Here is a 23,644-nt window from a genome sequence, read left to right as displayed (position 1 = left end):
CAGTTCTACCGAGGGGCCACCATGGACTCATATTTGAAAGTGAAAATGGAACAGTATCTCCAACACCAAGTATTTGAAGAGAAGAAGTGTTTTTCACAGGAAGAACATTTAAAATACGGAAAAAAAAAAAAAAATCTTACCGCTCAAGTTTTGGAAACATCTTATAATTTATATATAAAATCTTGTAAGAAACCATGTAAAATGACAGAAATATCCACCTTACATTAAGAGTCAAAAAAAAAAAATTCACACACACTGAATGTAAATTTTAATTATAAAACAATATGAACAAAACATTTTAAAATAATCTCAATTATTTGGCAACTCATCACATCCATTGCTAGAGACAAATTTGATCTTAAGAAAAATTTAATCTTATGAAAAAACTTAGGTTGGACAGTTTGTTCATATGGGAGTTAAAACATGTTTAAAAAAGAACCTGGCGATAAAGCCAGTTTCTATCTTGAAATCACCGTGTATAAAACAACATAAAATCCTGAAGCTTGATAGACAGGAGTGACCTAATCTCAATGCATTTCTCGTCACCGAGAAAGGACAATATGGAAAGAAAATGGGTAGAAGCCTCGGAGTAGCACAGAGGGGAGGAACGAACACTGACAGAGAGGTTTTTGCTGCAGGTGACGGGATGTAGGACCTCGCACGCCAGTGGGGCTGGCAGGAGAGCCACAGAGGCGAGCATAATCTAAAAACAAGGTACATTCTTAAAAACAGTCACAGCTGTGAACAGAAAAGCAATGCAGACCCTTTCTGGAGCTAAACTACTTTACTGGGATACATGCGAGAAGGTTCTGTATTTCCTGCCGGGTCATATTCATATAGTTACAAGGCAGGCAGCGTCCTAAAACATCTCTACTGATGACTGCATAGCATTGAAACCCACCCCACCCCCCTTTTTTTATAAAAAAAAATAATAAAATAAAATAAACAGATATATAGTAAAGTTCACAGATAAGTTTTCTCTGTAAAATAAATAAAGTGTTCATTGATTAGCATCATACATAGAGTAAAATACAACCTATTTTTACATGTTTATATACTGTACACAGATTACCAGTAGGCAGCCTGGTGTCTGATGGGCTGGAAGGGTTCGCATTAGTGACGTGTCCCATCGGGAAATCCCAATTTCACATGTTAAAATATACAACTACTTTGTTTTGAGTTCAGATACAAAGTAAACTTATTTTCCTTTATCTGAAATAAATGTATATAATATCTTCTATGAACAGTAGTTTATAAAGCTGTTTAAAACAGAACAAGAAAAAGCTTGCACCTAGAAACTCAGAGCACATGCATGTCCTTTCCCTGGTTAAAAAAAAAAAAAAAAAAAAAAAGCTTATGGCCCCGAGGCTCGTCCCTCCTCTCTCCGCGGTGTCCTCCACAAGCCAGGGGCGGCGGCGGCCAGGATCACCGCTTGGCCTTCTTCGAAGGGGCTTCTTCCACCCTCTGCTGGCCTCTAGTTCGGGCTCCGGGGGGGCTGGCCTCCCTCTTGCGCTTGCTAGGAGGGGAGAGCTGGGCCTTCGATCTGCAGGAAAGAAAAGTCAAGGCAGTGATGAGAGCTGAAGGGAACGGCTTCAGTAACTTGGGAGTTCTTTAAACAAGGGGAGGTTTTGGACTTTAGAGCCAGGAGGAGAAAGCCCGGATCACGTTTCCGCAGGAAGAGGCGGCTCTAGGGGGGAGCAGTGCTGACTGGTCATCCGCTGACCGCCTCATACAAACGGCACGAGGGCAGCTCGGAGGCCTGTAATCTGCTTCCAGCTCCCTCACGCTCCGGGTGCCCGCCTGGGTCCAAGCACCTTCTTCTCTGGGTCCTAGTTCTTCTGTCTACAAAGTAACCAACAGCCAGTCCTCCACGCACTGCCCCGAGTTGAGATGGCCAGCGGGACCCCAGCAGGGCTGTCCGCTACGTCTGGGCGAGGGCCTGATCGTGTTTCACAGGCCAGTTTACAGAGAAGGGCTGGCAATGGTAGAAAAGGCACCGGAGGGGGAGTTCGGGGCGGGGGGGGGAGGCGCACATGGGTGGCTCAGTCAGTTAAGTGTCCAACTTTGGCTCACATCACGGTTCATGGGTTCGAGCCCCCCATCAGGCTCTGAGCTGACAACTCGGAGCCTGGAGCCTGCTTTAGATTCTGTGTCTCCCTCTTTCTCTGCCCCTCACCTGCTCATGCTCTGTCTCTCTCTCAAAAATGAATAAACGTTTAAAAAAAAAAAAAAGGCACTGGAAATTCCTAAGAGCATTCTGGCCAATCTCCTCGCTCTCCTGTCTGCCGTGACAATGATCTGTTGGAAACCCCAACGAATCGTGTCACTGTCCTGTTTAGTATTATATGGATGTCCTTGTTGACTATCTGATGCTTTCAAGATAAAGTCATCCTGAGAATTCAAAAGTCCTTTACAGTTAGCCCTTGACTTCTACACCACCCTGGGCTACGGTCCTGCCGAAGTCCTGCCGTTCCCAAACACGACATTCCTTTATGTTTTCGTGCTTTGACATGTGAATTCTTGGAGAATCACCCACACCTCCCATCTAGCAAACGTGCGCGTTTTTAGGCCCCAGTTCAAAAGCAACTCCTTCCGGGAAGCTGTTGTCATCACAGAGCGAGCTGCTCTCTTCCAACTAGAGGACGCAGTCATCGTTCTAGAATGACACGTGAACAGACCTCAATAGGAAATGCCACCGGCATTGCTTCTATTAAATTTCGTTCACGAAAATTTTGTTTCGGTGATAGAGGCAGAATGTGAACACAGGTGATGCTGCAAAACCGTTTTGGCGCGGTTGGGGCCAAGGAAAGTTGAAAATCACGTCCACGCGTCCACGTCCTAGGCTGCTTCTCCAGGGCGGCTGCTGGGTCCAGTACCGGGTACGCAGGCACGTGTCTGCGCCTGTCCGTGTGCTACCCGGGAAGGAGAACACCGCGGAAGCCAAGTCTGCAGGGGCAGACCAGTGGGGCCACACCGACAGGAGAATGCGTTTGCTCTATCGTTCTTCTGACGGCACAGGGACAGAACTCAAACGGAGTCAGCTGCGCTTGTACAGGACGCGGTTCCGGCGGGCCCGCATGAGCGAACGTCTACCTCGAGCTGAGTCGGGGAAGCCGCCGGCCACTAAGTGAACACCTATTTGCCGGGCAGCCGGTGTATGCCGGGCCTGTGCCCCATGCCATGTGGTGGGGAACAGCAGCTCTCGGTCAGGGTGCTTCTTCCCGGCCAGGGGGGGCTCGGTGGGCCCCCCAGGATGTGGTCTGTGACCAGCGGCACCAGCATCACCTGGGGCTGTTGGCAACGCAGACTCTCGGCCCCCCCACCCCGCAGAATGGCAATCTGGCAATCTTCTTCCTAGCAAAAGTGTCCATGATTGGTCTGCAGTTCCGCTTTGGGAAATACGGACCAGCCTTTCCTGAGATTCATCCCCTCCCTGATGAAATAAGGATAAATACTACATTCCACATAATGAGGATTAAATGGAGAATCTATGTGAAAGGCGCCTGGCCCTTTAGTCCGCTTCCCTTTCCAGGACGTGGGGATATCAGCGCATGTACACATTATACACACCCGTATGCTGTGAGAAGCAAACTGTCGTAGGACAGGTCGCGACAGCCTTTGTACAGCGTGAAGAGTCTTCTATCTTTCGGTGCTATGACGTACAGAAAGTAAGACACGCCCCGCATCTCAAGGAAGAAGCTTTCAGTCCGAGGGGGACCCACTGCCATCCTCTGCACAGCAGGCGAGAGGTGCGGCAGGAAGGACAGCAAAGACACCGAAGCAGCGGGGGTGGGGGGGGGGTGGGGGGTGGGGTGCTCCTGAGGAGGGAGAGTCAGGATGGCAGTGCCTGGCTTACTGGGGGCTGGTGGCAAGGGCGCTGGAGACCCAGCACAAGCCAAGGCCAAAAAGGAGGCCTCGGCGCAGCCTGTGGGAAGCGGCAGGACGAAGGGGGCTGTGGACGGTGGGGGCTGAGCCAGAAGCGGCCGTTTTGCTCGTTACCCCATCGCCTCGCCAACGCTCCGGCTAAAACACAAATGGTTCTGGGCTATGAGATGCCCGACCATGCTGTGCTGGGTTAGCCAAGCACTCAGACCCGTGGCCACCTGGGAAGAAACACGCCTCGCCCTCGGCCCTGGTGGACGGGAGCCGGCAGGGAAGGCGCACAAGGGTCAAGGGCAAGTCCATGTAGGAGGGCCAACATTCCTTCCACAGCCACTCCAATTCCTTTTGGAGGAGGTTTCCATTTGGGAAACCAATGATCCCAAAAGACAGATCTTAAAGGAACTTGGGAAGAAAACATTATCGTACCAAAAATAGGCTCAGGGCATTAAAAAAGACTTGGAGTGTAAGCAGGGACTTACCTTCCTAATGGGGGAGAGTTACTAACTTTCTCGCTGGCAGATAACTTCTCTTTTGCTAATTTTTGGCGATTTCTAGAAGAAACTGTCTCTGGGCTGCCATGTTTGGATGCTGCAGGTGCCGATGGCTTGCTAGGATGCTTTCTGAAACAGATTACAGAAACACCGGGCAGTGGTACCCTCAGCACTCCAGTCCCGGGGCCTGTCCCGAAAGGACAAGGCTCCTCGTGGGTGAGTCAGAGAATGGGGACTAAAAGCAGAAAATGGTTGGTTTTCCGGACCGATGGTAAAAAGTGGACCTGATGTCGTCTACCACGAACTGCCCGCACGGCTCTGGATTTGCTTTGATTGTGTGGGAGGTTTTTCCATGATTTAGAGGAAGAGGAATCTGTGATAATAACAAATACACTGGCTGACAAGACAGCAATCCCCACAGTGCTCCCCGTGGGAGAGTAAGGGCCCAGAGTCACAGAAGTACAAGTCACAAGGCTAACGGATGAGGCCCTGGGACTGGGCCGAGTAACGGTCTGCACAGGTAACAGGAGACCGGAGAGCTGGCTCGCCAGGAAGCCCGGGAGAGAAAGCTCGTGTGAGCTGCTGTACGGCTGGCTGCAGCGCGTCCCTACGAGATAAGGTGGGGCGATCCTCTCCCGGGTTCCTTAGCCCACACGTTGTGCAGGACACGTGTGCAGAGCAAGTGCTCCGGAGGGACACAGAAACTCTGGGGAACACATGGATGATGAGGGGGTTCAAAGTAAGAGGACACCTAGAAGTTGCCCACAAGCGTTTAGGGAAATGCTGGAGAGAAGCCCCCGGAGCAGATCCAGAACAAGGGCAGACGCCTCTGGGAGGCCAGCTCCTACTGCGCACAAGGAATAGAATGCCAAGCAGGGGTGGCTTCCCCGCCCCCGAGGACCCCGCCGCGGGAAGGCCTTCCGAGAGGAGCCGCAGGCGCAACAGGTTAGCAGCACTAACCCACGGAGACCCCGGCCAACCCCCAGCATCTGGAATTAACCAGAGCCAAAGCCCTGGAACCAATCAACGGATGCCAAGGAATGAAACTAAGACAAGAGAATCCCTTTGTAAGTCAGAAGCCCTGAAGGGACGTTAAGGAGAGCGCTGACAACCTAGGCGATCACAGAATCCGAAGTCGAGTCAGGTTTGTTTTCAAAGAATGAATTCGAAACACCTGACCGCTACCTGCAGATGCTCACTCAGAGACCACAAGAAGGCCCACAGACTGGCCGTGAGGCGGGCCCAACTGTCCCGGCGGAGGCGGTGGCCCTGCAGTGGTTCTGAGCCCGATGCAGGGGACTGCGCTCCACTTCCCGCCCTCTCCCACGCACAGGGGACCGGACTCTGGCTCTTCTGCTTATCTGAGCTGCTCCAGCTAAAAACCAAGTATGAGGCCACCCGCCACCTCTCTTCACCATGCGAGCTCCTGAAGTCTTGTGGCTCTGAAATCTGATTCTTGGAGAAACCAAACTGTGGCGCCAGTGGCTGCTGATGAGTTAAGTATGGAGTGATCAGAAACGGTGATTTCGGAGCACCTGGCTGGTTCAGGCGGTGGAGCTTCCAACTCTTGATTTGGGCTCGGGTCACGATCTCACGGTTCGTGGGTTCCAGCCCTGTGCTGGGCTCTGCACTGATTCTCTCTCTCTCTCTCCCTCTGCCCCTTCCCTGCTTGCTCTCTCTCTACCTCAAAAAAAAAAAAAAAGCATTAAAAAAAAAAAAAACTAAAAGAAATAGGTTGATTTTAAGTTTTCACGTAAACACACGTCACTATTACTGCTACACGACGGTGACAGATATAATCAAGTGATACTCTTGAAATAAATGTTCCTGAACTTTTTGCTGAATCTTGGGTAATGAAAGGACAGAAGATGATGCCACAATTAGCGGCTTGTGAATCACCTTAAACATGGAAAATACTCTCGCTTTAGTAGGTTAATAAACCATAAAGTGATGCAACAGGTCTCAAAATGTGCCCTGGGGAAAAGAACACTGACTGATACTAACAGGTGCGGGTGGGGGTATAACTGGCGAATAATGTCTGTTCAGACAAAGTTCAACAGGTTTCTTTCCTTTAGGACCACGCCAAGCCCTTGATATTCTCATGTGCACTGGGACTCCTGAAGGACAAAGAATTCACTGGCACTCCCAAAACTCATTTGCCCACGGCACTCTGTCTTCCAGAGGCTTCTGCTGACCCAGGGCCTGGGAGAATGAACTCTGGGAAACATGAAGTAACTTATGTGAGGAAAAAATGGTCGCGTGCGGGCAATTTCCCACGGTCAACCTGGTCCGGGCCACCGGCTGCACGCGCCTCACCAGTGACGGGTGGGCCTGCCTCCTCTCTCGCTGGAGCTGAGCCGGCTGCAGGCGGGGCCTGTGTGCGCGCCTCCCTTCCCCCACGGGCCCAGCACGGAATCCGAGACACCGAGTGACGCTCAGTAAGGAGCTGTACCGGGACCGAACTGGTTCCACCAAACGGGCTTTGGGACCCTGGCAAAGACTCGAATGTGAGGGTGGAAGGAGGGTTTCTCCGAGAACTGCAGGGTGCGAGGGCTGAGAGCACGTGCTCTCTGCTCAAGACACAAGGAAAGGACACAGCTTACACCGCGGCACGAGGGGGTCAATGAAAAGAGAATCCCGTGAAACCCGAAGCTGCTTTCTGATGGGAGAAGCTGGTGAAGGCCTTTGGAAGCTCTCTGCCCCCGTTACCTCTGAGCCTCGGATCTGGTGGTGGACCTCGTGGTGGCTCCCGAGGGCTCATCCTCTTCCTCCTCTTCCTCGTCCTCCTCAGACTCCGGGTCTTTCTTGTCCTCGGTGGCTTCAGACACTGATTTCTGGCGTTTCCTTTCTGGCTCTGAAGATTCTGCTCAAACAGAAGGGTAACACCTGGATTCTACAATTCCCCGAGACACTTCCAGAGGAGAGTCATGGCACTTAGAGCGTAGGATATGAGGGACTTGGAGGCAGAAGAAGCGGTTTTCCATTTCCTTTTGTTTCAGCACTTGCAACTCAGAACTGTTTAACTTAATCTCAAACACATTTGCGATAGTTTACTTAGGCAGTTCACAGCCAGCATTCACGAAAAATCCACATGTACTCAGAAAAGCATCTGGGATGTACCATTTCTGACATGGGATTAGAGCCATTTCACACATATTTATGTAATATTAATACTAGCTGTGCCCCACTGGATTTTCCCTCATCCAGAGAAAAACTCTTAAAAAGGTGATTTTGAAATGGTAAGACTCCGCAATTAAGAACGTGCCAGAAACATACCAGCGTCGTCTGACAGAGTGAGCGAGCGCTTGGGCTTTCTTCCTCTCCGACGCACGCTCGCTACTGCTTTTTCTTCACCATCATCCTAGAAGCAGTAACGATAAAGTGAAAAGGGTGGTTAACTGAACATTTACTAAGTTTATTCCTGAAGGATGGACCTTGATGAGAAAATTAACACTTACATTGCTTGTACTTCTTTCTTGTGGGGTAGTGGTTTCTTTATTGGACTCATCTTTAAGAAAAGGAAAATCTCTGCATTAATACTTGGTGTAAAATCAATTTTCAACAGTCTGGCTTGTTGTCTCCGAATGTACCAGTGCTGATTAATGCCCTGTTACCCCAGCTGTCACCATCTTGTATCAGGCAAGCGGAGCTCGAGTCAGAATACCCAGCAGAAAGTACATCTGAATCCAAGTCGAGACCTCCAAATCTGTGCTTCAGACCCGTCAGAGGTCACCTGCGCCATCTGGGAAAATTATTTAAATTCCCCAAGCCTCAGTGTTTCACCTGTAAGCTGAGGACCTGGCTTAGCCCACCCTTTTAGCTCGAATGCTCGAACCCAGAAAAGGAGGAGGAAAGGGACATCTGGGACACCTCGGGACACACTGGGAGCTGCGCATCAGGACGAGAGACCTCACAGAGGCCTCAGTGTAGCGCCCTCTCTGTTATAATCCCCATTTTACAGTTAGGAAAAATGAGGCCCAGGTAACTTGATGCGAGTAACTTGTTCGGAGTCACATCACAAGCGCATGCTAGCTGGAATGCTCTGACTGTAAACAGTTATATCGGAGCAATGAGAAAAGCACATATTAGAGGCCGATTTTAGGTTGTGTGTGCCTGGTCTTTACATACATGCTTCCTGTAGATGTTACAGCTTTCTGACGGTGTATCTGAAGTTTAGTTTAAGGCGCTGTTTGAAGTTATTAAAGTTATGTAGATGGAACAGTCACGTCAAGAAGGCTGGCAGTGGAGAAGCCTGCCTCAACCGGCCATCGTTACCGAGACTCAGAAAATCGCTGCCAAGCCACTGATCACGCAGCTCAGATTAGACTCTTTCGAGGGGATTCAAGTTATAAAGGTTTCTTGTTATATGGATTCAAGATATTATAAAATTATGAATAAAAACTGGTTAAAAACCAAACATAAGAAGTCCTCTTTGTAAAAAACAAAACAAAAAAAAAATAATAATAATCAGCCAACCTTAATTTTCCAAGAGACAAGAAAAACCGGAATTTGATCACAAGATCAAATGTGATCAGTTAAATGCGGAGAAGTTTTTAAATCACGTATTTGCTTTACCTTGCTGAGAACATGTACTTTCCTGATCTAACCAGCTGTTTATTTGATCCCAAATCGTGGTCACATTCATCTTTTTGCCTGTGCCAATCCTTTAAAACCCACCAATGGGTCTTGTTGGTTTTAAGTACAAAGTTTTAAACCACGAAAGTAATATATACACATTGTACAAATTCTGGAAAATGCAGGTAACGAAAAGAACACGGAATGTTCCCATGATCCCACCACCCCAGGCCAATCATTGTCAACATTCTGGAGTATTTTTCTCCTTGGAACGAGGACCAAAATAACGGAAGCAATTTTATCTCTTGCACTCTGCCTCTAGAACTGCACAGGCTACTTTCAAAACTGTGTGAGAACAACAGGCTTTTGAATATCAATTCCTATCTTCCTGGTACGAGTGCCCAGTCCCCAGCCTGACCCGTCTCTTCCTTAAACATACCTAGTAAATTATGGTTTGGACACGGCAGTGTCGCCCCTATTTTACTTTTGGTTGCCTTCACCCTCCTCTCTGGAGGCTTCCTCAAGAAGCCTGAAGCCAAAGGGCTCCTGTCACAAGAGAGGCCAGTAGCAAGAGTCTCCCAAGGGCTACGAGGGCAACTGTTGAAACCCACTTCACTGAGAAACAATGAAACTCTGAAACCTTCCCCCATAGGCGGCCGCCTCCGCTCTGTCCCTAGATCCCGTGCAGAGCAACGCTTGAGGCATACCTGCTTGTGTTAATTTTGGTTTGCTGCCAGGTGGAGACTGTTCTACCTAAATTTAAACAAAGAAAAAACTGAAGTCAGCAGTTAGTTGTCACCACCAAGAAAGTCAGCAATTACGTAAGGAAGGTTCAAGATCGCTACGACGTAGGCAGAACCTGTGGAACCTGTCTCCTGTCGTTGGCTAGGTCTACCAAGAGAACATGGATGCCGTGCTTGTGAACGCATGGTCTTTCCACAGGAGGACCGGGGCTGCCACGAGCCTCGTCCCCGGCCGCTCTGCTGCTATGCTGGGAGAGAAGCACCGGAGGGGACGTGGCATGGCCCACTGTTAATATTCCCCAACTCGGGCAAACCATCCTACACGTTGTAAAGTGCATTCACACGTGGCTCCTCGGTCCTGCTGTCTTCTAATAACTCTACTGAGAGAAGCACGGCAAGTACTGTTACAGTTCTTTACATCCAAAGACACGGGAGTCTCTGGAGGCTCACATCACTAGCCTAGTGCACAGCTCTGGCAGGAAGTGGCAGAGTGGAGACTCCAGTTCCATTTGGTTTTGTTAAAACACTGGACGTGTGTTTGTCCTTCTAATAACGCTGCCCTTGAAACTCATGCAGTGAAGCCTTGACGCAATGATTTTGTTGGACGGTACACGTAAGGGCCAAAGACAAAGAAAAGATAAAGTATCGCTGAGGATTTTCCTGCACTGATATCAGGGTGCATTTTATCATGAAAGGAACTCCATAGGGAGTAGTAACAGGTGAGACACAGTGAGGGTTTCCATAAAGAAGCCATTATCTAAAAATCACATACAACAGCCATTTTCTACATCTTAATCAAGGATGACAAGAAGGTAAGTCCCTACGTAATTTCTATATAACCAAACTTACACGTGAGGGTGGGATCGGACTGAAAAACAGTATGTTTATGTAAAGTTACTGGTAACTGAAATGTTATTTAAATGGTTATTCAGGATTCTATTTGAGGAACTCGTTCAATGCTTTCCAAATATTAAAAAAAAGTAAAGTGGTTCAGAACATGAATGCTGCAGTATATACTATCCAGGTCCAGAGCATAATGCTCCCAGATTTCTCATGCGCTGCAATTACTCACAGTGACAACACCAGGATCTGTTTTGCAATCTTCTTCTAAAAAATACAAAAATAAAAATCTCACTTAGAAAATCAGTTTGAAAATATCCTTTTTTTTTTTTTTTTTAACATAAGCTCTATGCCCGATGTGGGCCTCAAACTCACAACCCTGAGATCAAGAATCTAACGACTGAGCCAACCACGCCCCCCTGGAAACATCTTTCCTGTGAACCGAGAACACATGAAAATAAATACCTACTTGTTTTTAACGCTGTTTCCACGGGGTATTTACGGGGTCTTCCTCTTTTCCTTTTAATAATTACTGGCTGATCCTCCTAAGGGGGGAAGGAAACAAAGAGCAATAAAATTTTGTTGTTGTCTCCAAATGAGATTTAGAGTTCTCTCCTAAGACGCAGGTCTCAGATCCCAGCTCTGTCACTTAAAAAAAAATACCTGGCTCAGGGCTCCATTCCCAGTCGTGCATTGTCACCTTGTAAACACGGAGAGCTGTACTACTAATTCATGGAGTCCTGGGGATTAGGTGATGAGCTAACGGAAGTGAGTGCTTAGCGTCAGCTTTTACTTCTGCAGTCGACATATATGTGCACTTAAATATGAATTCAGTCCTAGTCACTTGTGACCAAATGTTATCCCTTATAAAAAAAATAAAGCAGGCCACTGATCTTCTCATACACAAGTGTGAGAAAACAAAGAGAACTATTCAGAAGTTGTATCAAGTCAGGCAAACTTGGTCACAGTCATCTGGATGTGGCTGGTGTATAGGTTGCTTCCCTTGATTTATGGGCCTGTCTCAGGCCAGCGGGATTCTGCCTCCACCGCACCCCCGCCCCAGGCTCTGCACATCCCCCAGAGTAGAGGGGGATGTGGCTAGAGGTCGGCCTGCCCTCCTGAAAGTGGGTCCCATTCAGCACTCGCTGTGGGCCTTCTGTGCACCCGGCTGTGCTGTCCCCGTTTCGTCCTGTCTAGACTCCAGGGCTCAGCAGTCCTGCTCTCTGACCTAAACACTGAGGTACAGCTCTGGGCTGATCCTACATGGTCGTGACAGAAATAGGTCTCTTAAAATGTTCGGATGAAATGAAGTGAAAACGAAGAGAACAAGATTAACCACAACGACACCGATGATACGATGCGCGGCGTGAAACGGTGGCCCAGCGCGCTGAAAAAACAAACGACCTCAAAGGCACCTGGCAAAAACTTTCGGTAATCGCCTTCAACGCACTCTATTTCTCGTTAGTACTCGCGTATCTGAACAAGAAGATAGGAAGGACACTGCTTACCTCCTGAGATTTCACCGTGTCATCGTCATTCTGCTCCGTCTTTTCGCCAGCAGCTTCCCCGCCGCTGTATTCATCTGCAGAAAGAGCACAGCTCAGTTCACTGCTGGGGACCCCGGGCAGCCGCGTCGCCACCACACCCGTCCAAGTGGCCTACGCGGTCCCAGTCACCGACTCGCACACACGCCATCCTCAGGCCTATGCAGCCCAAGTTAAGGCGCTGGAGTCTGGCTAACTGATAAGCGTACTTTGGGTAGAGTTAAGATCCAAATTCAAAACGATTCCCAAGCCCTGGGGCTATTGAAGTGTGAGCCACCGGATTCTCCGGGAAGGACAGTTGAGTCATCTGCAGCTGTGGCCAGCGAAGCCTGGGGACAGAGACGCTGACACTTGGAAGGATTAGTCTCTCCCAACAACGTATCTAAGTCTGTGTATCACTCACCTTTTTCGTCCGTGGCCCGTGAGGCAGTGCTGTTCGTCTTAGAGCTCATTTTAGATAATTCTTCCAGATCTCCTGCGTTCTCCTCCTATGGAGAGGTTGAACAAGACCAGAAGCTTCCTCACCCTGCCTCCTTTTGTCCTTCCCAAAGTTTTCCTTTCTATTTCAAAACGTATTTCCTAGGAGTTTTTGTAGAAGTTTGTTGCACAATTTTTAAAAAGTAACTGTTTTTGCTGCTAGTGAGGCTATACCAAAAGATACAAATTCCCAAGGTAGACCCACAGGAGATAAGGCTAGACTTTACAGCAACAAGGCCATTCTTTTTTCCCCTGCAAAACAGAAATCACTCTTCCTCCCTCAGGCTGGATTTTGTCTTTTTGTGAGAAACTCCAGAGAAGAACTGATAGGAATTTGCAACAGATTTCTTTTGTTCGTTGGGAGGTGGAGGAGGGGGTAGGGGGTGGGGTGGGGAGGGATAAAGGGGAAAGTGCCTGTGAGAATCTGGGGGGATCCAGCTGGGCTGATTTAGAGCAATGATCTCGCAACACATGAAGTCATCCCTTAGGGGCAAAAAAGTTTTGAGCAAGAAACATCGAAATGCTATACTGTAATACTAACATAGTACGTAAACAAAACCACATAAATTAAAATATAAAATGAGAATTCTGTCTTACAACATTGAAAATATTATCGGTATGTGATTTTTTTAGTGAAAATGGTTGGTATCTTTGACCTAAATTTAACATGAAAAAACTTACATGAAATTGAAGGGAAAATATAAAGGTACCCCTTCAACCTGGTCTCTCCAAATCTAGGTGTACTGTCTCAGGATTCTTGTTCAGCACAGGGCAGGGGGAGGGATGCAGTTAAAATCCTCTTTCTTTCCTTCACCATGACCAATTGAAATTCATGACGTTACATGGCTCCCTCTCTGGTTGTTAAAATCCTGCCATTACTTTTTATTTAGTTCATTGGTCACTGGGAGAAAAGAGAGACTCTGAACTGGTTTTACTAAGCTAGAATTCAACTGCATGTATGGATATAAGCTGACTTCAATACTTCTGGAACTAAGTGGAAAAAATAAATTAGGGAAAGAGAGAACAGGGAGACGGAACTAGTTTGGAAGAGACAAAAAGCAGTACTGAGTCTCAGAAATGGAAGCGTGCCCAAGAAGAGGTGTCGCCAGGAAATGCAGAAACGGGGGCCTGGAGAGCAAGGGCAGAAATACAAATTTGTGAGCCGCCTCCCTGAGTCCTCAGGGGAGAATAAGACCATGTGAACGAGAGGCAGTGGGTGAGGCCAATCCTTGGACTACTTCTATTTTAAGTCCAGGAAGTAAAGTAGAAGGCAGAATATTGAATTTTTAAAATAATGTGATGCGTCACTGTATTTCAATGTTTTGGTGCAAGCACATCGGTAGCATATGACACTTTGGAAGAAAACACCTAGAAACCTTAAGTCAGTGAATATGACTGAACAGAAACCTCAGCAATGGTTACATATAAACTGTGATGTTACTGCCCTTACAGCTTAAAATGATAAAGTGCAGTATTTGTTGTTTTGCAGGATCCTAAAAAATATACCTTTTATGATAAAGTGACTATTAGAGATACATGAAGTAAAAAGGATACGAGAATGAGAAAGAATATCATAATAAGTATTCACAGTGATGTAATTAGGTTGCCCCAAAACCTAAAATTAATATGTGGAAAAAATACCTTTGTATCTTGCGGCTTAGTTTCAGAACACTGTGCTGTTTCTATTCTGGAATCTAGGACATCTGGATTTTCATCTGTAAATCAGTTTGGACAGAATCACAAAGGGATAAAAGCTAAATGAAAAATGAAATGCATAGTTCTATTTTAAGACACTTTAAAGCTTCTTTTTTAGTCTTGTGATATAGTGAAGCCAAAAGTTACTCTAAATGTATTTATGTCACGTGACTTGAGCACTGAACACTGATGGTGGCCCTGGCAAAACCAAGAAAGCAAAATACAAAAAATAAAACAAGAAATCCACAAGTGCTCAGATGACACCAAAAAAGCAGCAGGTTCCATGGAAAGGGCTTAGGGCACACGGAGTTCCTGGAGATACGTTAGCACCCTCAATGAGTTACCACCTAGAAGGTGTAGCTTAGGGATTAAGACCACGGGCTTGGGAATCAGATTTACTTGGTGGGAATGAAGTCATCGTCTCGCCAAACCTTCATTTACAAATTCATTTACAAAATGGTGATGATGTCTAACTCACACAGTTATTATGAACGTGTATAAAATAACATGAATGGTGCCTAAAATATGAACTCGAGAATTAAAAAATAATTACGTGCTCCTAACCAAAAAAGGAAATTCTTTTTCACATATTCTTTCTCACATATTATTTAATAAGCATTTATTGCATTTCTATTTTGTGTCAGGTATCAGTCTCCGTACCATCCAATACGGTAGCCATTAGCGACATGTGGCTGTTGAAATTTAAATTAAAATTGAATGAACTTATAAATCCAGTCTTCCGTTCACACTGACGGCATTTTACTGCTCAACAGCCAGCCACATGTGGCTCTGGCTATTGTACTATACAAAACAAATGCAGAATATTTCCACCCCTGCAACAAGTTCTATTGGATGGCACTGTTACAGACCGTGGGAAAATCAACAATATGAAGCACAGAAGGCCTACTGCATTTAAGCTTCACTAACACACTTCACGAGCTCTGTGGGGCATCTGTTTATGATATAAAATAAGGAAACTGGTGGCCCCTGGCAGGGTCCAGGCACAGGTTACAGAGGGACCCATAAAACCCAGGGTTTATGTCAGTCCCAGTGATTGGGTCTTCTGCATGTAGTTTCTAGATCAAGTCCAGAAAAATCCTTGAGGTGCCAAGCCAGTCTGGACACAAACTGGACTCAAGAGTTGTAAAGTAAGTAATTATCACCCTCAAAAATTTTCTAGGATGTTTGCCCAGTATTTTGGATGTAAAAATAATATGATCTTCAAAGATGTCTAAAAGAGGAACATATATATTCTACATACCCTGTTCATCTTCTGAAGAGGGGTAATGCTTCTTTCTTTTTCTTTTAGGCATCTGCCTTTCTTCCTCTTCAACCTGGAATGAAGAATGACTATATTAAAGGCAATACAATCTAGGACCACATCTATTGAAATGACAGCACATTATATTAGCTTCTAGCCTTTGAAATAAATTTTCATGCAATTTTTTTTTTTTTTTTTTTTTAAATCTAGGATAGCATTTTTGGCATCTAGATTTGGATGAGACTTATTTTGTGAGCCTGAGTCTTTTTTTTTTTTTTGGATCTGAATGTAAATCCATACGAAACATCTAAATCTGTTTCTGGTTAGATACTGTAATCCAACAACTCTAAAATATGTTCTTAAAGAAGTATCTCCTTTTTACCATCCCTGAAGTCCAGCTGTGTCTTATAATCAATGGCATGTCATAAATGAATCGGTAGGGCTCTTCTCCTCCTCAGTGGCCCAGCAAAGAGCCAAGGAAAGGCAGGTATGAAGTAACACTTAACCTTCCTGACTGTACAACGTGGACACATCCCAATAACTACTTACACAACACAAGAGCATATACAGGTAAAAGGGATACGGAGATTCATTTAATTTTTAATAGATACAAAAAAGTGAAGCCTTTCTCCGTGCACCGGTGAAAACACTAGGTACAAACCGTGCAATACTTGAGTTTCTTATGAAAACTCACTTCTTTAGGATTTGCTTCAACACTGTGATCTCTTAAGGCTTCTGTGTTGTCCTTTCTGCCATTGGACATCTCTGATTAATAAACAACAAAAAAGAAAAAAAAGGTTAAATTATTCATTCTGGTACTTATTTGAGGGGCGTGTGTGGCAGGGGGAAGGACTTCATAAATCTTTGTGACGGGGTCCTCACGGCAACTACGTCAGGTAAGCTCCGTGATTTCCATTTGTAAAATGTGAGTAAATGGGTTTGTGGAAGGATGAAGGTCACTGGACTCTACACAGAGTAGCGCCATTTTCCTCCAGCTCATGTAGCAACATCTTGTGAAGACGTATCCAAGGAAAACAAGTCCTTGTTTCACAGTCCTCCGATTAGCGAACATTCCTGAGTCTGATAATACTAAATATAGGAGACGATGTGGAGCTATAATTGGTACACCACCTGGGGACACTTGGGCACAGTCTGTGAAGCAGAGGAGGCAGCCAGCCACTCAGCAACTGCACACCCACGTCACAGCCACACGACTACGCGTTGGGAAACAGGTACAAGATCACGCACGGCGGCACTCTTCGTAATTGGGAAAAGTTGCTAGAACCCAAACGTCCACCAACCAAAGCAAAACAGGATGAAGGTGGTCTAGTCCCACAGTGGAATACTAAAGAGCACCCGAAACCAAGTAACTGGAGTTACACACGTCAACACGACAGAACTTCAGGACGTGATGCCGAATGAATGGCCTCCAAATAAGGCGGGGGTGGGGTGGGGTGGTCAGCTTCTCCGTGTATGCAACATCAGGCTACAATTTTCTGGGGAAATACATACAGCGATTGTAGAAGAGTGGTTCCCTTTGGAGTGGGTTGACAGAGAGGAATTGGGATCAGGGAGGCATACAATGTGATTTCAATTCTATCTGTAACATTTTTTTTTCCAAAAAGCCGATAGAGCAGATATACCAAATTTTAAGATATGACAAAAGTAGGTGCTGAGTATTTGAGTGTGTAGAATTACCGCTGCTTTACTTTGGTTTGAAACACGGTACATAACGTGTTACAAAAATACCTCTTTCCCCATTCTTGGAGTAAGGTGCCCACAGCAGGAATCGACTAAAGTCTATGTTCTGCTTGAGAGGAGAATAACCCCTCTGCAATTGGCAGCCTCTATAGGTTTCGTGGAGGCCTGACTCCCGGGAGAAGAGCCACATAACCGTGACACCCCTGATCTACCAAACTGGGACTGTCTGTCTGAAGGCAACACAGGTACTTAGCACAAGTACTGAGCACAAGTACTAGGAACTGCTCTTACAGTACAGACCACGGGGAACTATGCGTTTTGTGTTCCCGCCGGATTTAAGTCCACTGTGAAGTTACCGGCAAAGTTCTAGTAGCTATTTACGGCAAGCCACCACTCACTTATCTGCCAGAGGGCCTTGAACAAACACTGGATTTCTCCAAGCCTCAGTTTCCTCAGCTACAGAAGTGATGCTGCTAACACCTACCAAATGATATGACTTGAGTAAGAGCGACTTTGTGAAGTAATTAGCATAGGGCCTGACAGACAGAAGGCCCTCGACAAATGGTAACCACAATTAATACTAACGTCAATAGTACGAAATTCATTAACTTACCTTCTTGGTTATGAGATTTGCCATGAATTTCTTCATTTGTTCTGGAGCCTGAATTTTTGACCTAAACATACCATAGGAAAGGTTATTTATAGATTGTGTCACCAAAGTCTTAAAGGCAGAGAAAACAAATAAGGAAGATAGTGGGCACAATCTGGTAGTCTGTGGGAATGCTGAAATGGACTAGAACACATGCTCAAATTTCACCCAGAAAAAAAAAAAAAGTTCAAAAACTAAATTTCACCCAGAAAAAAAAAAAAAGTTTAAAAAATAAATTTCACCCAGAGGCATAAGGGCAGAGTGCTTTTGAAGAAGTTTTGGTTTAACAAATTATTATCCCACTGTGTTTACTCTCCTTGTCTTTAAAATGGTTATGGTAAAAGTGTAGGAGGTAAGAAGAATTTTCTGATTTCTATGAATTCTCTTCCCATCCAATGATCCCTCATGACTTTTTCCCCCTCTTTATTTAAAATGCTGAAGGATTCTGTCTTTCTGTCATCATCTCTCTCTGGCAAATCTTGTCAATTGTGCTTTTATTTTTTTTAGCTGAGGGAAGTCTTAGAATACCCTACAACACTCGAAATCTTAGCTACAGAACTTTATGAATACTTGGAAAGGACAGTGATGCCCTGACTGGGGAAAGGCAGCTGCCAGGGGGCCTCAGGGAAATGAGGCGGGGTGGAGGCCTCCACATTTGGAATCCTTTTGGAGGATAAAGCTGAACCAAACCCAGTGGGCTTTTTTCTCTTCCTTCTCACTCAGCTGACTGTGGAGGAGTTTCCAGCTACCATACAGGATGTTTCAAAGGGGTGAAGTTAGCCCTCTGATATCTGCTGGTGCAGAGCTCCCCCAGTTCTCTGGGGGCACTGGCAAGAATGTGTCTCTTTGCAACTTGCAAGCATTTTACAAAATGTTCTCTCCTGGTAAGATATCAGGTCCCTTGTGTGTTAAGAGAGACATAAAATTTCTTCCCAGCACAAAAGGGATTATGACAGCCACTGCTGGGAAAGAATATGTATGCATGACAATCACAGTTGAGTATCTTCAGAAAAGCTTTCCCCAAACATAAAACGCCCTGTAGTTTTCAAACGGTTTTGTCCACAGCACCAGGATAATTTCAGAGGCCGCAATCCAATGATCAAACTTGCTACCATTCATAAAAAATAGAAAGTTCATAGTTCTTTGAAGGACTGCATTAGTAATTACCAGGTGAGTTTCCTAGTCTGAGGTACGCAGGCCTTCTTCTGTTTCCTTAAATGCTTCAAGACATTGGTCTAAGGAGTCACTAGCACGTGGTACTGCTGAATTCAGGGAGACCCTTTTCTTCTGAGGAAAACAACTAAATTTCACGACATCAGGGGACACAGTTGAACGCTGGCTGGCAGTCAGTGCAGCGAGAGCAGTCAGCGTGCTGCTCTCGAGTGGAGAGCACATTACAAGCAGCCTCCTGTCTCCTAAAGAATGCACAAGACTGCCCTTCTGCGAGACGCCCCTATACATTTGCTCTCAGAACACCAGACCCCGCGACAAAACCCAAACCATGACGGTGACTTACGTTAAGTGATTCATTCACTGAGAAAGGCTCCCCCTGTGGTCCAGCTGTTCAAAAACAAAAATGAGAAATAAGGAAACCGAATACGGTTTCTGAACCACAGAGAAACAAATTGAGAACTTTCTAAGGTAAGGTAGGGGCTATGCCGCTAAGTGGCCTAGCTGCCTTGTGAACTATGAGATTCTGACCAATTGTTTTCTACAATTCGTGTCTGCCATTATGCCAGAAAAACAGGAATTATTGTTGTCTGCATTTTTATAATAATGGCAGTGGTCCATCAAATCGCTGCAGCTATTTAACTATGTTGGTGATCTGAAGCTTAGAAGAAAGGGAGACCTTTGCAAAGTGACACGGGTTCATTTAAAAATAATGTCATCAAGCAAAAAGTCAGATTCTATCCCTTCAAACAGCAATGGTCTATTTATATTCTCTGGAAACTTGAAGTACAAGGTCTACTGTTTCTACTCAACAATGACAGAACACACATTTTTCTTTTAAACAACTTCCTTTTACGTAAGTAGATCTCTTATTGAATCGTACCTAAACACAGTGAAGTCATCTGGATTATACTGTGGGAAAAAAGACTTCAGAATCCAAAAACATCACCTTGACAATTAACAAGGGGATGTTAATTATTTGTACTCTAACACATACAGACCAATTTTAACTAATGCATCTAGGTTTTGGATAAATTAGTCACTTTTTTTTTTTTTTTTTAACGTTTATTTATTTTTGAGAGAGAGAGAGAGAGAGACAGAGCATGAGCCGGGGAGGGACAAAGAGTGAGAGAAGGAGCCATAGATTCTGCAGCAGGCTCTGGGCTCTGAGCTGTCAGCACAGAGCCCGACGCGGGGCTCGAACCCACAAGCTGTGAGATCATGACCTGAACCGAAGTCGGACGCTCAACCGACTGAGCCACCCAGGCGCCCCAGTCACTGTTTTTAACATGTCACCATGAATGGCTTCTCAGGTCTTGGGGTGATTCCCCGAGGACTATTTGATACTTCTGCTTATAAGGCTCTTGAGATCACATACTCTGGAGGCTGTGCCTTCAGATGGTTTTGCCTTGGAGGGTCCCTGTTCTGACCACTCTGGACAGTCCTGGGTGAGGATCCACACACACCGCTCCCTACACGTCGTCCTCCTCTGTCGCCTTGTCTACCTAATGCACACCTGCTCATCCTTCCATAATTTGGCTCCAACTTAGGGGGAGTGACCAGCACTTACGGAAATTTAAACCTTCTATATTCTTTGACCCTTCGATTCTCTTTCATGGAAATACTTGGGGGAAACACAGAACTATATGCCTATGAAAGTTCATCGCAGCTTTATTTATAATAGTAAAAACCATAAAAACTGGAGACCACTAAAGCTCTAACAAATGGGAAAATGCGTTACAGACTACTTTCAGCTGTTAAAACAAATGAAGTCAATCTGTATATGCTAACACCGAGTTAAAAAAAAAAATTACAGAACACTACAAATACTATGATTTCATCTTTGTTTAAATACAGAATTATATTTAAGGTGGGTATCATGAAATGTGGGAAACCTTGCTATGCACTTCTATGTATCTTACTTTCTATAATTAAAGGGGAGAGAGAGAGACTGGTTCAGCTTAAAGCCAGGCCCTCCCCAAGGCCCTCCCAGCAGAGCTAGCCCCACCAGTCATGCATGTATCTGTCTTACACAGAGAACCTTCCTCACTGGCAGTTACTTCTGCAAACTCCCTGAGCACAGGAACCATACTCTCCACCTCCATTTCCTTGGTACTCACAAGGAACCCCGCTTACTAATGTTTGTCAGGGGAGTAATTTAAAGAGCCAAGGTCATCATAGTAAATATAATAGCTGCTCTCCTAGCCCCTTCTCCAAGAACTCAGACCGTGGTCTCAGATACTACGTGCTTCCAAAGACACTAACTCTACTCTTACCCCAGGACCAGAGAGCACTTGATTCACTTTGAGTCAACCAGCAAATCATATTCATCTGGTCATAGCAGTTAGTTTAGAGTGGACAAAGGTATGTAAGCTGAAATCAGAGTAAGTCTCAGGATTTTGGCCAGGAATGACAGGACAAAGATATTTCTCTAAAGGCTCACAAATGAGAAAGCAATTATCTCTGTTGGGGGCTGAGGGAAAGGGAAGAAATTGGGTCTTTGGGGACCTCATCATGCTCCGAGATCTTGCTCTGCCTGAACTTTGCAGTTGTGTGAATACTATGGACTGGATGTTTGAGTCCCCCGCAAATTCATATATTGAAACCCTAGTCCCCACTGTGATAGTATTTGGAGGTGAGGCTTTTGGGAGGTTTCAATATCATGAAGGTGGAACACTGTGATGGGAGTGGGGTCCTTGTGGAGAGCAGAGGAGGTAGGAAATCTCCTTCTCTGCATGCATACATGTGAGAACATAACCAGAAAGAGAGCCCTTACCAAGAACCTGACCACGCTGGCCCCCTTCACTTGGACCTCCAGCCTCCAGAACCATGAAAAATAAATATGTTGCTTTAACACTCAGTCTATGGAATTCTGTTCTAGCAGCTGAACTGCCTAAGATGCTGAGCGCACACATTCCCCATAAACATTGGCAGGGTTTCTGTTACTTGCAACCAAAATCGCCTTGACCATTCTACGTGGCTTATATGGACATTCCAACATTTAAAAACAAACAAAAAAGAACAGACTTAAATTTGGTCACATACTCTCAAGTTCCTAGTATCTTTTTCCCTGGTTGATGTGCAAACCAGAAGAGATGTTACAGTACCGATTAGAAACAAACCAGAAATAATTACCCATTGTCACCATTCTCATATCTATTTCCCTAACCCAGTGATTCTCGAAGTGTGGTCCCAGGACTCCTAGGACTCCTGAGATCTTCCATCAAGGGGTCCACAAAGTCCAAACTATTGTCAACACACTAAGATGTTATTAACTTTTTAAATTCATGAGTCCACAATGGAGTTTTTCTAGAGGACATGTAATGTTCCCAGAATTATCTGAAAATGCTATTAAAAGCCAACCATTTAAGTGTGATGCTGGGTTTTCTTCATATACTTCAATCAAGACAGAATCAGCAATACACTGAATAAAGAAACAGCCCCGAGTAACCAACTGCTTTCTATTAAAGCCAGACTTACAGAGATTTGCAAAAATGCAAAACAACGTCACTTTTCTTGGCACATTTTGCTGTTTTGGAAAATGTGCTATTTTTCATGAAAAAAATGTTACTTGTGCTTAACCTATAGTGAGCTGGTGATATTAACTCAGTTTTAGTTTCTTATTTGATAAATGCCAATGGGTATCATCCACGTAACAAAAGCTGTCTGGGATCCTCAATAATTTTTTAGAATGGAAAGGGGTCCCGAGACCAGAGTTTGGGAGCTGCTGTAAATCCTGGGGCTCTCTCCTATGAAGCCTGCAGTGGACCCTGGAGACAGCACACAGAGACCGGGAGGAGCCTGTGTGTGCCGGGAGCAGCTCTGTGCTCGCTGGGGCCCAGCCAGAGTCCAAGGGACAACAAGCAGAGCTTTGAAGGGATGCACGGGCTTTCCAGCTTTTGGAAAGGACCTGTGACAGCATCTTCCGTGGCAGGAAGGTGCAGGGAGCCACGTGCTGGGGAAAGAGCAAGAGTTTGCTCCAGAGCAGTTTGCCTCCTTGCACACTTACTTGGTAAGAAGAGATTTAAACAAGTACCTTACATGAAACTGACAAAGAGTCAGTTTGATGAGAAACTGTATATGCTAAGATAAGAAAGAGTATATGCTAAAAATGAAATAGGAAAGAACTCTCTCCAACCTACTTTAAAAAGTGAGAATAAAATTCATATAGCCTGTGTTTTATAATTATGAATCAGCTACTGATTTTAAGCTGCAACAGAAAGTAAAAACTGTAGACCAGGAAAACAGTAACATGGACAACCACTTAAAAGGGCTTACCTGCTCCACTTGGCTGTCTCCCATACAGACTTTCTGGTGCTGCTAGAATTTCCTGGGTTTTCTCTTCCTCTGATGGTACAAATGTCTAAAAAGTCCAAAGCACCATAAAACACTAAGTTAACTGAGGTTCTGACGACAAGAAGGCAAGACTAACCTCAAGGTAATGAAGGCATCTTGCATCTTGTAACAATATAAAAGACCACGTTCAAGTCTGTGCAGAATTGAAAGCGAACACATGCCAAACTTTGAAAACGAAAGTCAGTCTAATCTCATATTTCATCCATCAGTGGTTGCCCCGTCCCCTTAAAAGTGAAACGCCACCGTAATACGACACACTA

The 23,644-nt window shown here is 45.4% G+C and overlaps 1 protein-coding gene across 2 annotated transcripts in view; it reads right to left on the bottom strand.

Annotated features, from left to right (window-relative positions):
• Positions 1-769: 769 nt before the first annotated feature.
• The window catches only part of BOD1L1 (biorientation of chromosomes in cell division 1 like 1), a 53,325-nt gene continuing 30,450 nt past the window's right edge, over positions 770-23,644 (bottom strand). The window contains exons 12-27 of one of the 2 annotated variants that reach the window (XM_043572953.1): positions 23,307-23,391; positions 19,375-19,418; positions 17,823-17,883; positions 16,203-16,273; positions 15,509-15,581; positions 14,194-14,267; positions 12,479-12,563; positions 12,040-12,113; positions 11,001-11,076; positions 10,764-10,798; positions 9,656-9,701; positions 7,832-7,881; positions 7,650-7,734; positions 7,083-7,236; positions 4,362-4,502; positions 770-1,543 (exon numbers count right to left, since the gene is read on the bottom strand). In XM_043572953.1, coding sequence (XP_043428888.1) covers positions 1,426-1,543; positions 4,362-4,502; positions 7,083-7,236; positions 7,650-7,734; positions 7,832-7,881; positions 9,656-9,701; positions 10,764-10,798; positions 11,001-11,076; positions 12,040-12,113; positions 12,479-12,563; positions 14,194-14,267; positions 15,509-15,581; positions 16,203-16,273; positions 17,823-17,883; positions 19,375-19,418; positions 23,307-23,391 — 1,272 coding nt within the window. In that variant the 3' untranslated portion in view covers positions 770-1,425. The remainder of the gene's footprint in view (positions 1,544-4,361; positions 4,503-7,082; positions 7,237-7,649; positions 7,735-7,831; positions 7,882-9,655; positions 9,702-10,763; positions 10,799-11,000; positions 11,077-12,039; positions 12,114-12,478; positions 12,564-14,193; positions 14,268-15,508; positions 15,582-16,202; positions 16,274-17,822; positions 17,884-19,374; positions 19,419-23,306; positions 23,392-23,644) is intronic. The other variant, XM_043572954.1, reaches the window with a different exon arrangement.

This window comes from Prionailurus bengalensis, chromosome B1 (assembly GCF_016509475.1).
Source record: "Prionailurus bengalensis isolate Pbe53 chromosome B1, Fcat_Pben_1.1_paternal_pri, whole genome shotgun sequence".
Lineage (NCBI taxonomy): Eukaryota > Metazoa > Chordata > Mammalia > Carnivora > Felidae > Prionailurus > Prionailurus bengalensis.
The sequence above is the reverse complement of the archived record's forward strand: the minus strand, read 5'-3'. Positions and strand labels throughout refer to the sequence as shown.